At 34.5% G+C, this 15,648-nt stretch overlaps 1 protein-coding gene across 2 annotated transcripts; it reads left to right on the top strand.

Moving 5' to 3' along the window:
* The first annotated feature begins 1,612 nt into the window (after positions 1 to 1,612).
* Positions 1,613 to 10,170, top strand: LOC120069936 (paramyosin). Of its 2 annotated transcripts, none has more exons than XM_039021780.2 (8): positions 1,613 to 1,958; positions 2,044 to 2,093; positions 2,185 to 2,222; positions 6,253 to 7,699; positions 7,791 to 7,867; positions 8,070 to 8,181; positions 8,299 to 8,415; positions 9,631 to 10,170. In XM_039021780.2, the coding sequence occupies exons 4-8, from the start codon at positions 6,281 to 6,283 to the stop codon at positions 9,988 to 9,990; spliced, it is 2,085 nt and encodes a 694-aa protein (XP_038877708.1). In that variant the 5' UTR covers positions 1,613 to 1,958; positions 2,044 to 2,093; positions 2,185 to 2,222; positions 6,253 to 6,280; the 3' UTR covers positions 9,991 to 10,170. The 2 variants fall into 2 exon arrangements, with proteins under 2 accessions (XP_038877708.1, XP_038877707.1); XM_039021779.2 differs by having other exon boundaries at positions 1,638 to 1,958; positions 6,248 to 7,699.
* The last annotated feature ends 5,478 nt before the right edge of the window (positions 10,171 to 15,648 follow it).

Here is a 15,648-nt window from a genome sequence, read left to right as displayed (position 1 = left end):
AGGTATATTTCTGTAGTCAAAGTTATTTGTTTATCTAAAGGCACTACTCACTGGGCTTTATAGCTCATGTTTTCCATGTTTTATGTTTTACCCCCTCCAGGTAGCGAAAGGTGAGAAGTTCCAGGGTGCTGCTAAGGTCAAGGTCTGCCACAAGCCACAGTTACACTTCCGGAGGGTTTTACAGTTGTGATTATAATCTTTATTGTTAAGTCTTGAAGTTGTATAAACATTACATTGTTGTAATAAAATGGGCCTACCTAATCAGTTGTTGTTTGCCTCCTTGTCTTAATCAGTTGATTGTTGAGTTTGTTCATTGGTATCCAAGTTATTTTCGCAAGAGTTATAACGCAGTAAGTGTCAACAAAAAAGGGTTGATTACTGCTGCAGTCACATTCTTTCCTAGGCTCAGATAGTAGTCTGGGGCGGGATGTGACATTAATACTCATTTGAGATGTGAACTTAATAAATAAGAATATATTTTATCATTTTCTTCATGTAACTATTCCTTCTACTTTCTTTCTTTCTTTCTTTAACTTTCTTCACCATCCTTTTCATTCCTCTCCCTTAAACTTAATATTGATTTATAACATTTTTTTTCAATATTTACTTTTTCGGACTCATGTCTTACAAAGCTTGACCGAGGACATTGTTGTTTTTATGCTATTGTGTTTTTTCCCTTTTAAATATGGCGTCACGCTTTTCTATAATAATTATAGATGTTTTAATATTTAAGTTTAACGGACATAGTAATATTTATATTAAAAGAACTATGATGTTATAATATTTAAAATTTAACTTTTTAGAAATTGGAGATATTTACGATTTTAATTATATCTTTACGAATTGCTCATATAATGTTATTTTTCTTATTAGAAAATTTTATAATGTCTTATTTAAATGAAAATTGGTAAAAGAAAGGACTCCATTTAAAGAATTAAAAGTTGATAGAAAATTTATTTAGTTAAGATTAAATAAAAATTTGGTGTAAAAGTAATAAGATGAAAATTTTTTCTCAAGGGAAATCCGGCTTCAAGGATGGAGAATGAAACAGAAGGTAGAGACGAGCACTTGTCGTGGCCCATGAATATCTCTATGGCTCCCTATATAAATAATCCACTATATTTTGAAAAGACTAATATTTTGATACATTCCAAGATGCACTCATCTTTATACATCTCTCTCACCACTAAAATAAAAATAGAATTAAAATATTTCATAAAAGAATAAGAAAAATTTGTCACATGACAAATTATGTTTGAATAATTTGATGAAATGTATAAAAATAAATATCATCCGAAATGTACTTAAATATATATATTTTTTAAAAATATAAATGAGATGAAACTATATTTAAAAAATACACCGCATTTTTAACTCCAAATTCCCTATACATTCTTTTCCTAATCGGACACACAAAGTCGAGACCTTTTAAGACAAGAAAACAGATCTCACAATACCACTCCGAATAGGCAAATAATAATAATACAAATTCCAACATTTTTACGGCTGTGATCTACTTGATGTTTATCACGGACACGTGGCAGGAATCGGAACTGCTGATGTAGAAAGCTACAGTAGGGAGCATAACATTGGAGCATGTCATGGGTGATCTATAAGGGCAAATATTTCTCAATCAAGAAAAGCAATCGGAGAAGAAGACTAGTGGTTGGTAAATGGAATCCATCGTCATTTTCTTCTAAGCTCCTTCCTTCGGTCTTCCATTTTTCTTTCTCCATTGAATTCTTCACTTCCACAGAGGCAAATCCCTGTGCTTCCAAGCTTTACTCTCAAGCAATCGCAATCCAAATCCCGCCAAGTTTTGTCCATTATCGAACGCCGACGACGCTACATTCTGCGACGGTAGCCAAGACGTTTTCTGGCACCTCGATGAGCTTTGGTGGTGACGAACAATCCGAACTCATTCCAACACAATTCAACGAGGACCCGAATCGTTTTTGGTAAGATTTAGGCGGTACACCTTTTTGAATTTGATCAATGTCTTAGAGAAGTAGCTTCTAACCCTTGGAATTCTTTTGTAATTAGGTTCGGATTAGTTTCCGATTGATTGAAGTTAGTTTAAGGTCTACTTTGGGGTAAGCAATAGTTATTGCCTTTATCGTTTTGACTTTGGTCAGGAATTTGGAACTGAGTTCTAATCTCGAATTCTTGTCTTTCTTGTTTCAGGAACTATTGGAATAGCATAGGAGTGCTTTACAACGTCTGTAAGTAGTTTTTCTTTGTTGAGTCTGTTTGCCCTATGCCTTATATGATGTATGTCTTGTTTGACAATTTTGATTTACTTGAATGCTATTCTTGAGCTATTTTATGTCCAAACATGCTGAGGAGTGAGGTGTTAGTCATGATTTTCTGATGTTGAGATTGGCTGAAAAAGCATGATAAGTGTGTTCGTGTGGGCTTTGGTCTAAGATCTTGGTCTAGAAAACTTGGTATAGGATCGTGCATTCTTGTGAGACCGTGAATCTAATTAGTGAGAAAGGGGTTAGAGGACCTTGAGTTTTTGAGAAAAGAAAGAACATGAGTTTCTTTTTTATTTTTTACTTTTTTATTTTTGATAAGAAACATAACTTTGATTATCAAAAGTAGAATACAAAAGAGGAAGAGATAAGATATCCCCACATACCAACAAATTACAAAAGAGAATTTAGAGCTAGGCTATAGTTACAAAAGAATTTAGAGGTAGAAGAGCAAATAGAAGCAGAAAGAGTGACAAGATCCCAAAAAACATCTCTAATTAGTTCATGGCCATGAAAGATCCTCGACTTTCGTTCAAATCAAAGTGTCCAAAGAAGGACCGAGAACCTATTGGACCAAAGGTTTTTCGCCAGAGCATGAAATCGGGGGCCGTCAATAAGCTGCCTTAGAGGCTTTGCTAGGCCAACACCATTGCAATTGGGACAAACTAAACAACCTTCCCCAACAGTCCCAAGCAAAAGGGCAAGATAGGGTTGTTTGTCAACCAAAAGAGAGTAAGATGATATTCTAGAAGTCACATGACAATGGCAAGAGAATCAGTTGGCTTTGTGTTTTGAATTTTTCTTGCAGATTGCACACAATTGTGGGGATAGAACCTGGTAAGACATCCTTCTTTGTAACTTGTCATGTGTATTTATGGCTTTGTGGGAAGAGTTCCCATAAGAAGAATTTAACCTTCTTAGGGTAATGGCCTTTCCAAATCAACTCATGAAGCTTTGGTGCTTCGTCTTCACTTGGGGAAGCTTGAATGAGGGAGCCAATAGTAAAAAGCCCATTAGATTCTAGTTTCCATATTCCTATATCAAATTTCTATTGAAACTATTTAAAGAACCACTAAAGACGGGCAATGTAAAAGGGAGGCGTGTTCATTCATCAATTAACATCTCTTTGGTTTTTTCTCAATTTGAGATTCCAAATCTCCTCACCATGCATCCATAAGTCATGCGCTGCCACTTCTTTACCAAGGGAGAGGTTAAAAATAAATAAGGGGGTATCCTCTAGACCGAAGCTCATTTCCAAGCCAAACATCATTCCAAAAAGTAATGCTTGATCCAACCCCAAGTTTGTAGGTCATTCTACCATGTATCAAAGCTGTAAGGTTCAAGATAGATCCCAATGGGCCTCTTGCCAAAGCAACAAATGTTTGTCTAGGTTTTGTTTTGAGAGGTGTGGTGTGCTATATTTCACATCAACCAATTTTCTCCAAAGAGTTGTTTTCTCACTTTGGTATCACTAAATCCACTTTTCCAAGAGAACTTTATTTACAAATGGTCGAGACTTTTAAATTGGTGAATATTGGTGCTTCTTGAGTACAAACAATCAAGGGATGGATATGTTACTATTGGATTAAGAGGAGCATTGGGACCTTGGCACAAATCGTCAAGGATCAATGTGATGATTATGTAGTGCAAGTATTAGGGTGCCTGTGGATGGGTCAATACGTAAGTGATCCATGCATTTGGGATTCAAACGAACTGATGTATAGTTCAAGGCCTTGGGAAAAAATGGGCAAGGATCAAACATTGGGTGTTGTAGACTAAAGAGAAGCATTGAGGCTAGGGTACAAATTGTAGGAGATCGATGGGATTCAAAGGAGTCAATTTTTGAGAGGTTGTGAGGGCTAAATAGTATTATGAGACTGTGGAGGTGTTTGAGAGAGCTTGTTGAGTTTGAGTTAGAAGACGAATGTGTATGACATGAGCATTGTGCATAATATGAATGAGAGTCATATGTTGAGCATGTTTCATATGTTACTCGTTTTTCATGTGGTAGATGATTAGCTTGTATGTAAGAAACACGATGATGTGATATACATTGTATGCTATTTACTAGTTCTCAGGTTGGAGTTTTAGGTGGTTTTTTGTCCATGCAAAGCTGCAGTTGTACAGTGTCAAGTTTTAATATAGTGGATTGAGTTCGAGTATTGTCCTCAGGATTGCGTTTCTAGTTTGACTAAGTACCGTAGTTACTAATACCTTATTCTATGTAGGGAACCTAACATATAGATTGATTTTAATGTAAAACTACTATTCCTAACTAAGTGACAACAATTAAAGAAGGTGCCTTAGGAAAGTGGTTCCATGCATTGGACAAAGCTCAATCAATTAAACAAACTACTTTTACCATGCTAGAAACATAAGCCAAGAAGATACTACTTTTATTAACTTCTACTTTCCAATCTTTTTTACACAAACGAGCAAAGCATGAATGAACCTTTTGTTAACTACTCCTAAAAGTATCCTTAATCTCTCTCATCTGTCATTATAAGTAGACAGTTCATGTCTGTCACTACAAAAACTCAAGACTCTGTTTACTTGAGTAATTAACAACTTCCACTATGAAATCCTCACTCCTGTGCAACATTTTTTTTAACTAACACTCATGCATTTGTTGTTTTAATCTAAACTTTACTCGCTCGAACTAATACATAAATCAAGCAAACAATTAATCTTTAATCAATAGACTTTAAGCATGAGACATTAAGTATTAAGCATACGAACACATTAATGAATTGTTGCAATATGAAATAGTCTATTAACTAAATCAAGAATAAGACAACCAAACAATATAATAAATCTCTATTCCGCCACTTAATATCACAATACAAACAAGAACTCTTCTAAAAGTCTAACAAGAAAATTACTAAGTTAGGAAAGGAAAAAAAAAAAAAGAAGAAACAACTCTAAATTATGTATGCCACAGTTGTTTCCCTTGTGAAGTTCACGATCATGTGCCTTGAATCCCTTCCTTAGCTCTCAAGAATAATCTCTTAACCTTTTGAGTCAAGTAGAAATCAAGTTGGGACTTCTCTTCTCCAAGCAGCCTCCCCAAATTCAGCATGAAAACAAGTATAAAATAGAAACCTTCAACAGCGTGGAGACACTATACATGAATTTACAGAAATGTACTCAAGAAACACACGCACTCAACCTTCTTCCATCAATCTTTGTAGCATTGAGACACTTTGGATAGCATCTCAGCGCTACCTCCTCGTGTCTGCTGGCTTGAATGCATGATTTTAGAACATGTCAATTCTATTCTTTTGGTAAAAATTTGTGGCAATACTTTCTTGATCTTCTCTCCAGCTCCAAAGTGCTATCTTTTTTGGTTCATTTTATGCCATTTTTTGTTGAAACGTCAAGCGCCTTAAGTGCTCCAATTGCCTAAAACCTGATATATATGCAAAAAAATATCGTGAAAGCACTACTTTTCATCCAAAAAACTAACTAAAACTAAAGCCTTGAAATAACACATTTTGTGTGCTATAAGGGAGCTACTTGCTAAGTACGTTTTACACTCCTCCCCTGCCACTCCCGTCCCCAAATATAGATTAGGTTGGTGTTGGTGATGAGGATTACCACGAGTCTGGTGATGCGAAGTAGGACTTAGGAGGCATGATGGAAGTACTATTAGCTAGTTGATCTATTTTCATAGTTGAGTTTAGTTTTGTGAATTTGTTGTTGCTAGATCATTATTTTATTACTTTGTCTTTACATTCGAGCTGGAAGCTAATGTGGGAGTTGTTAAGTTTGTTTTAAAGTTTGAGCTGTCATTGAAGGCTTATTAAAGTGAATGCTTTCTTTTTATTTGTTCTGCTATAGTGGTTGTTTAAGGTAGTATTTAGTTTGAGGCTTTTAAATTGGGAAGTTTGGTTTATTCTATTTCTTAATGCAGAGTGGATTCTTAGTATGATTTAAATGATCTTGCTGTTTTACTTGAAACTTAAGTTTGAAAATATACTAATGTGCCTTAGTTTAGGTTAAAATTTGGGGGCGTTACATATTGAATGGCGAGTGGTCTTGATGAAGATGTGGATGCTGTTCTCAGTGATGTTGAAGGTGATGAACATCCCATTATGATCCAGAATCCTTCTCCTGAAGAAATATCTGTTGAGAGGTTTAGAGAGATTCTTGCAGAGCGTGATCGTGAGCGGCAATCTCGAGAAGCAGCAGAGAATTCAAAATCAGAATTGCAAGTTTCATTTAATCGCTTGAAAGCGCTTGCCCATGAAGCAATTAAGAAGCGGGATGAGTGTGGAAGGCAGCGGGATGAGGCATTAAGGGAGAAGGAAGAAGCTTTGAAATTGAATGAAAAGGTTTCTGCAGAGTTGGCTGAGGCAAATCGGCAAAGAGATGAGACCTTAAAGCTTAGGGATGATATTACTAAGGAGTATGATGAGATCCTTAAGGAAAGGGATGCTCTGAGATCGGAAATTGGTAATGCATCCCATATGCTCGTGACTGGGATTGATAAGATATCTGCGAAAGTGAGCAATTTCAAGAGTTTTACAACAGGTGGATTGCCTAGGTCGCAGAAATATACAGGATTACCTGCAGTTGCCTATGGAGTCATTAAGAGAACAAATGAAATCATTGAAGAGCTTGTTAGGCAGATTGATACCACAACAAAGTCGAGGAACGAAACCAGGGAACAGATGGAGCTTAGGAATTATGAAATTGCCATTGAGGTTTCTCAGCTTGAAGCTACTATTAGTGGGCTAAGGGATGAGGTCTCCAAGAAAACTTCTGTTATTGAAGACCTGGAAAACACTATTACAGAAAAAGATCAAAAGATATCTGAAATTGAAGTAGATCTGTTTGGTAAATTAAACAAGGCCGAGGATGAAGCTTGTGAGCTGAGGCAGCTTGTGCAGGAGTATGATGTCAAGTTAAGGAATTTGGAGTCAAGAATGGAGTCCCAGAGGCCTTTACTTGTTGATCAGTTGGGTTTCATTTCCAAAATTCATGACCAGATTTATGATATTATTAAGATAGTTGATGCTAGTGATGCAGACCATTCTGAATTTTCAGAGTCTTTGTTTCTCCCTCAGGAAACGGACATGGAGGAGAATGTACGTGCTTCATTGGCTGGAATGGAATCTATTTATGCATTAGCAAAACTTGTCATGGATAAGACAAGGAGTTTAATTGAGGAGAAGTCCCGTGAAACTAAGAATTTAAATGAAACAGTGGCCCAGTTGCTCAAGGAGAAAGAACATATTGGATATTTGCTAAGGAGTGCATTATCTAAGAGGATGACATCTGATCCATCCTCAAAAGCAAATCAATTATTTGAAGTAGCGGAGAATGGTTTAAGAGAGGCTGGCATTGATTTCAAATTCAGTAAGCTTCTTGGAGACGAAAAATTTTCAACTTCAAGGGACAATGGGAAAGCAATAGATGCAGAGGATGAAATATTCACCCTGGTAAGAACATTTGAGCCCTCTCTTGTTATAAAATTATTCTTTAAATTATATCAAGTCTTTAATTTGTTTCATGTTCTAATGTAAAATACAGGCTGGTGCTCTGGAGAATATTGTGAAGGCATCTCAGATTGAGATCATTGAGCTACGGCATTCACTGGAGGAGTTAAGGTACAAAGAATATATACAGTAATCTCTGAGTTGTTGACTTTCTGATTAAATCCAATTTGTTGGACTTTGTATTTGTGATTTATTTTACATATTGGGGACTATCGCACGCAGCCAGTATTTATAGAATTATATATATGCATTGGCAATTACTGCTGATCTTGACCAGTAATTTCTTCGTACCTTTTACTCTATATGTCTGAAGGGCAGAGTCAGTTGTACTTAAAGAGCACCTAGAATCCCAATCCAAGGAGCTTAAACTTCAATCACTTCAAATTCAGGAACTTGAAGAAAAGGAGAGAGTTGCCAATGAAAGTGTATGTAATTAATTGATTAATGATTTAAATTTAATTTCCAATTTATAATTATCGAGAATGAACATTATAAAATTACAACGGTAATATGTTATCTCAAGTTTGCGTTTATTGATTTAGGTTGAAGGGTTAATGATGGACATTACTGCCGCGGAAGAAGAAATCATGAGATGGAAGGTAGCCGCAGAGCAAGAAGCTGCTGCTGGCAAAGCTGTTGAGCATGAGTTTCTGGCACAGGTATGTAGCTACTAGTTTGACTTGATTCGCCCTATTGACAGATATTTCTTATCTATCTGTCTTTTGCTGTGTGAATTATTTTGGCTTGTAAAAGTAACGGCATTAAAGATGAACGTTTTATTCTGAAATAATTATTGTGACTGGTAATCTCACGAATATATTAAATTTGTTGTATTTCTAGAGGTGAGGGAAAAAAAATAGTTGGATGAAAGAAAATAGCTTTTTAGGGATAAATAATCTTGGACAAATATCAATTTCTAGCTCTAAACTTTGGGGTTCGTATCAATTTAAACTCTAAACTTTCGTAAGCATATCAATCCACCCTCCTCTAGGTATTGCCGTGTTGATTGACTAATATCGTGTGAAACTTATAATTTGAGTCAATTAAACTCCTAAATTTTCATAAGCTAATCAATTTAGACCATTCATTACGATTACATTTGAAAATCATTCATGCATACATGTGTAGACTTCTTCAAATGTTGGTTTAACAAAATGGACGATTGGAGTAAATGCATGGACGATTTTCAAAGGAAATTCTGTTTAAGTGTCTAAATTGATTCATTTATGAAAGTTTGTGGTTTTAATTGATACAGTTAGAAGTTTCTCCCAAGGTTTTCCCAAACGGAATGTAATAGAGGGTATAAATTGATACATTTACAAAAGTTTAAAGTTTAAATTGATACATTTACAAAAGTTTAAAGTTTAAATTGATACAACCATTAGTTTAGAGGTTAAATTGATACGAATACTTAAGTTTTGGTGTACAAATTGATATTTTTCCAAAAATTTTGGACTTGAATACGTTATACATGTGAATAGTACGAAGTAGTAAGAGTTAATATGTTCCTTATTTTATAGAAGAATGAGATAGTAACAAATGATGAACATTCTGTCTAATCAAATGAAGTATATAAGAAGCATCAGTTCTTCAGAATGATCCGGTGCCATGATATTCATTGGACCTTTTTTAGTTATTTCAATTGCAAGTATTCTTCTCATCTCTTTACGTTGCGCAGTCTGGACCTATCAACTTGGTTACTAGTTTAGACAAAGCCACTTGTGCAGCCTATAATCAAAGACATTTATTCTTCCTCGTTACAAAATTCTAATGGTTGAATTTGATTCTGTGAAGCTTTTACTGTTGTTTGTAACCAAACAAGCATATTTCGTCAGCATATTTTGTTTTAACAGACTTCCATTTGGCATCGGCAGATCTCAGCCGTTAAACAGGAACTTGAAGAAGCAAGGCAAACGATGTTGGAGTCTGATAAAAAACTTAAATTTAAAGAAGAGACGGTAAATGCTGCCATGGCAGCCAGAGATGCAGCTGAGAAATCATTGAGACTAGCAGATGTGAGGGCGTCGAGGTTGAGGGAGAGGGTGGAAGAGCTTACCCGCCAGCTTGAACAGCTCGATAACCGAGAAGATTCTAGAAGAGGAGGATTAAATAGCCATAGATACGTTTGTTGGCCATGGCAGTGGCTTGGACTTGACTTTGTTGGTTCTCGCCATTCTGAAACAACACAACAAGAGAGTTCAAACGAGATGGAACTTTCTGAGCCTCTTCTATGAGATTTTTTTTTCTTTTATTTTTTTCCCCTTTGTATTTATTGTGAAAATGAAATATTAGAAGATTATAGAAATATACATAAAGTAGCTTCTTTCTTATTGAATGCTCCGGGGTGATTGATTGTTTTTCTGATAAACAGTTGCTTTGAGCAAAAGTGAATATATTTAAACGTTATTCTTTCATGTTGTGTTTTTTCATATCACCTTGATTGTTATTTGAAGATAGTAACCCAATGAAATTTATACAAACCAAATATAGGAATTAGAACATAGATTTGAAGAATCACTACATACAAAAATACCCATTATTTATCTTGACAAAAGCCATATAATGTTAGATGAGATTGTTGGGTATGTCTATACCTTAACCTGCCAAAGCTTAGTACAATATATAGCACAGCATGATCACAAGCCAAGTTGGGACAATAAGCATTTAAACACAAAATAATCGGTAATACAACGAGTGCTCTTCCCCAGCTTCTAGAGAGAGCTGGTCCTCTCCATTACAGGACAAATCTTGAATACAAAAAGGTAAATCTTCTCCCACAATTACGCTTAGGCACCTACACTGTCCCTGGTACGTTTAGAGTTTGAATTCCCCAATTGCCCTTCCAACGATAGGGCTTGGACAATTGAGGGCCTTCCAGAGATCCATGATGAGATTTGGATTTAATCATCATGGTTTGACTTAATGGTAAATAAGATGTATGACCTTGACAAAGAGTTAAGAGGTTATAAGTTCAATTCATGGTGACCACCTATATAGGACTTAATATCCTATGAATTTTTTTGACACTCAAAATATTATAGGGTTAGACAAGTTATCTTGTGAGATTAGTCGAGGTACGTGTAAGTTAGCCTAGACACTCACGGATAACCAAAAAAAAAAATATATATCTAAATGTATTTCAAATTTTCTTCAAGACATGTGTCTTTCTCAAGCGGTAACAAAGCACCTCGTGATCGGAAAAACACCAAAGGTAGCAAACCCATTCCCTTTGATACAGAAGCATCTTCATCTTGATCCCCTCGCGTCCTCTATTGAAAATTTTATTGGAGAGATGAACAATACCATGTATGGAATGGAAAAAGCAATCAAACTCCTTGGAGATTGGAAAACTGTTAACTGATCAAAACCGAGGTAAAGAAATTGATAATAACAGTCGAGATGTTCAAGAAATTCGAGGATCTTACATCCTCCTAGACACCCTCCCTCTGATCCCCCTTACAAAATTTTTATCAACACATTCAAGAAGCTCAACATAATAGAAATACTTCTTCAAGATTTCCATAACTATCCACAATATCCTTGAAGGCCTTACTGGAAGCAAGAGACAGATTATAAAATGGAGATAAACTTGCAAACTTATAATGGAAGAATGAATATTGAATCGTTTCTTGATTGAATTAAAAACATTGAAAAATTTTCCGATTACATGGGAACTCCTGAAGAGAAAAAGGTCAAATTAGTTGATCTAAATTGAAAAATGGTGTGATCCAACTCCAATCTAACCAAAAGCTTTATGACTCAATAATGCCGCAAGCTCTTCCAACACAAAGTCAAAAGAATCTGCCTCAAATAAATCTTAAATGGATGTGATGAGAAGTTCAAATTCTTTTGCTTTCAAAAAGGCGTATGGTGCGAAAAAATAAATGTAAAGAGTGAAACTAGAACCTAAGTTTAGAGGGAATTAGAAGTTATATTTACCACAATACTAACTACTAGTATTGATACTATGTCAGTTTTTTATAATATATATTATATAAACAATATAGAGTTGAGGAGGGATCGAGCCCCCGGATTTATACTAAATCCGTCGGTGGTGTGGTCCAAAAAATTCTTCTTAAATTTCCTCCTCCACGCCATGCATTATTTTGGACTAAATGCATCATAAATGGTAAAGTATGTACTGTAATTATAGACAATTGAAGTAATGAAAATTTGGTACCAAAGAAACTAGTCCAAGTCCTCAAAACTAAAAGTTGATCATCACCCCACCCCATATAAAGTTGATGGTCAATAAGTGTAACGACCCGAGTTCTGGAGGGATTCATGAATGAACCGATATCACATCCGAATGAGAGGGATCTGGAGGACGGTAAGAAAGACTTAAAAGAATTGAAAGTTACTACCTATACCAATAAGGTGTCCCTTCCTTTTCGGTGGCTCAATCAACCGGGGTCATGAGAGGCCAAATCCGGATTCCGGATCTTAGGCCGAGGTGTTACAATAAGACTTGTGATCTTTATCTATAAAAAATCATTGTAAGGATCAAATTATTTGCGATGCCCTTGATATGAATGCTTGCCATGTTTTGTTAGGAAGCCTTGGCGAAGAAATATGATGCTTTATTTAGTTGATGGTTTTCTTTTTCAGATTTGTAGGAACCAAGACATTGGACCAGAACGGACTAACCATAATAGAAAATGACAAAAAAATCCTCAGGAAAGTCAAAGTTTGACCTAGGGATTGAAAATGGCCGAAAAAGGTCACAGAGTGTCGTGGCGCCTCGACTACAGATTTCACTTATTTAATTAGTGTTTAGTCATTTTATCAAAGGGGATCAAATGGGAATTTTGGTATGGGCTTTCTACAGAGGCTGAGGGTTGTTGTTCAGACTTCAGAGGTTTCATAAAGCCTCAATGCCAGGTTTGATCGGAGATTGATCAAGAGGAAGGACGTTGATGCGGTGCCATCGACGGATCGAGATCAACGACCAACTCTTTTACCCTTCCCTTACGAATCTATACATCAAATTGATATGTATTATTGAATTCTTGATCACCCATTTGATTGATTGGGAACTTTTGCTCTTGCTTGAGAAAGAGGATTTTAGACTTGAACTAGCATGTTAGACTAGTATTGGATTATGCATGAGAATGAGAAAACAAAAGATTCTTAATGCTGCATCTAAATTGATCGATTGCATGAAAGTGGGGTCGACATATAGGTGTTAGCTAGAAAGGGTTGAGCTTGAGAGAGAAAACCTGGACAATAGACTTCTAGGCCGAGAAAGAGTTGACATATTTAAATTTATCCATATACTTATGGGATGAAATTGAAATCCTAGGACGTTTTTATCTAAGTGAATACTCTTATTCGATAGTTTATTGCTTTCTTTGTTTTATGTTTACAATACCATCATGACATTGCGAGTCCTAAAATAAAATTAAGACGATTTCCTAATAGTTAGGAGAATTAAATTATGAATTTCTTGATAACAATATTCGATCTCAAGACTATTTAACTATATTGTAACTCGACGCGTACACTTGTGCGTATCGAATATGGAATTTCAACCATACATGTACACTTGCACGTATGGAATAAGGAATTTCAACCATAGACCTTTTGAGTATAGAATTGAAAATACTAGAAATGTAAGGACACATTGGATTCAATGATAACAAAGTTGTATTTCATATTTTCAAATATGTAGTTTGTAGCAGGTACCAAAACTCAATTCAAATTTAAACAATTGCTTAACATGTATACGACACCAATTTATAAATCATAAAACTAGTTGTAGTTATCCAATGAAACATTATTAATTTATTTAATGAACATGTTTTATGTTAAAAAGATTGTATAGTTATTATTTTATAATATTATATAATTTTTTTAACATATTATATAATTTAGATACAATACATGAAATATATTTTAATTTTACAAAAAATGAAATTGAGTTGATAATATGAAAAATTGTATTTCTAAATGTTTTTATTTTTATTTAATATAATCTTACACTTTAAATTTTAAAATTTTAAATATGGATAGAATGAAAACATAAGAAAAAAACCTATTTTTCAGAATTTACATTGTTTGGATCACAAAATTTGAAAATAGTTTTTCAAAAATAGAATTCATATTATTTACTAAACACATATTTACGAAATTTAGTGAATTTGAAAATATAAAACAAAATCAAACTTGCCAATATGTGTTATGAATCTTCAAATAAAGAGTTTCCAAACAATATGGATGATCACAAATGAATTCAAGCTTTATTAATGATAAAGTGATCAACACAATGGCTTTATATAGATGGTTCACTGTGAAAAAGAATAAACAAAATCTGCAACTGATTAACAGATTTCTCAAACTAATTAATCAGTTTGAAAACATTATAAAATACATAAGGACAACATTCTAACAGATTAGCTTCAGTGAGCTCTCTTACTACCCTCTCAAGCCCATATGTTGTGAAGAACATACATTGAGCTTGTCTCCTTAATAGAAGAAACGATGTAGGTGATAATTATTAGGGTTGATGCCCTAAATCTCGTGGTCTTGTAGTTTGTAATTGTATTGTACAAAATTTTTATTTATATAATAAAATAAGAGGTATTTTATTTGACATTTAATTGCATTAACCCACAAAAACCAATAAACTAAGTGTATAAGTATAAATACTGATAAAGGCTAATAGAAGTCTACAAGTATATTTTATAGACACTGATAGAGACATTTTATAGGCTAATAGACACTGATAGAGGTATTTTATTCGACATTTTTTTTTTACAAAAATAGCAAAAAGAACACTGATAGAGGCTGATAGACGCTGATATTGATAGACTTCTATCAGCGTCTATCAGTGATAGAAACTAATGGAAGTCTATGATTGATAGAGGTAATAGAAGTCTATAAGTGTATAAATGATAAAAACTAATATAAATCTAAAATGATTAAATTTTTCTATTTTGTGTAAATAGTTTCCCTTATTTTTTTATTTTTGAAAATTTCCCCCATAATAATTTATAGGTTGCGTTATATGTAATGTAATATAAACTATAGATTATGTGTTATATTAGATATATGGTAGTTATCGTATGTGTGTGTATATATATTAAATTAAAAATCCTTGTAATTTAAATTGATTTATGAAGGGGAGTTATTGGATAACCACCCCTCCCCCTTTCTCTCTCATTTTGATCGTGGGTAGCTGTTAGGTGAAAATTTAACTTTCAAAACAAGGAGAAACCAACTTTGTTGGTTGGAGAATCCCACATTGGAAAATTTGGTATTGGAAGTCTCCTTTATGTACTCCAATCTTGTGTTTTGGGTTTAGACCCCAAGAGGTATTTATGTTTTGGAGGGAGTGAGAAGATAGACTAATGTTGATTCAATGGACATATCCCATGTGTGCCCTTGTCCAATCGGGCAAGGCGTGTGTATGATGATTATTTTTTTAATAAAAAAATACTATTTTATTTTTTATTATTTTTATTTTTATTTTTAAAACGGTCCGTTGATTAATTTTAAAACGGATGCTGAAGGCCTATAAAAGGCGAGGGTGTACGTTTCGATCGATAACGGTGCATTTTCGATTGGTTTTCATTTGCCTGTTTTATCCTGGGGACAACGTGGCAGTTTTCAAACCTGCTTGCACACTTGGGCATCCAATGTGGGTTCAATGGACATCCCATGCATGCCGTCGTCCAATCGGGCGAGGCGTGTGTGTGATGATTATTTTTAATAAAAAAAAATACTATTTTATTTTTATTATTTTTATTTTTATTTTTAAAACGGTCCGTTGTTAATTTTAAAACAGATGCTGAAGGCCTATAAAAGGCGAAGGTGTACGTTCCGATCGATAATGGTACATTTTCGATCGGTTTTCATTTGCCTGTTTTATCTTGGGGACAACGTGGCAGTTT

The sequence above is a fragment of the Benincasa hispida genome, chromosome 7 (genome assembly GCF_027475165.1).
Source record: "Benincasa hispida cultivar pf3 chromosome 7, pf3_genome.v1.1, whole genome shotgun sequence".
In the NCBI taxonomy this organism is placed as follows: domain Eukaryota; kingdom Viridiplantae; phylum Streptophyta; class Magnoliopsida; order Cucurbitales; family Cucurbitaceae; genus Benincasa; species Benincasa hispida.
Note: the sequence above shows the minus strand (reverse complement) of the source record. Positions and strands in the feature narration are given on the sequence as shown.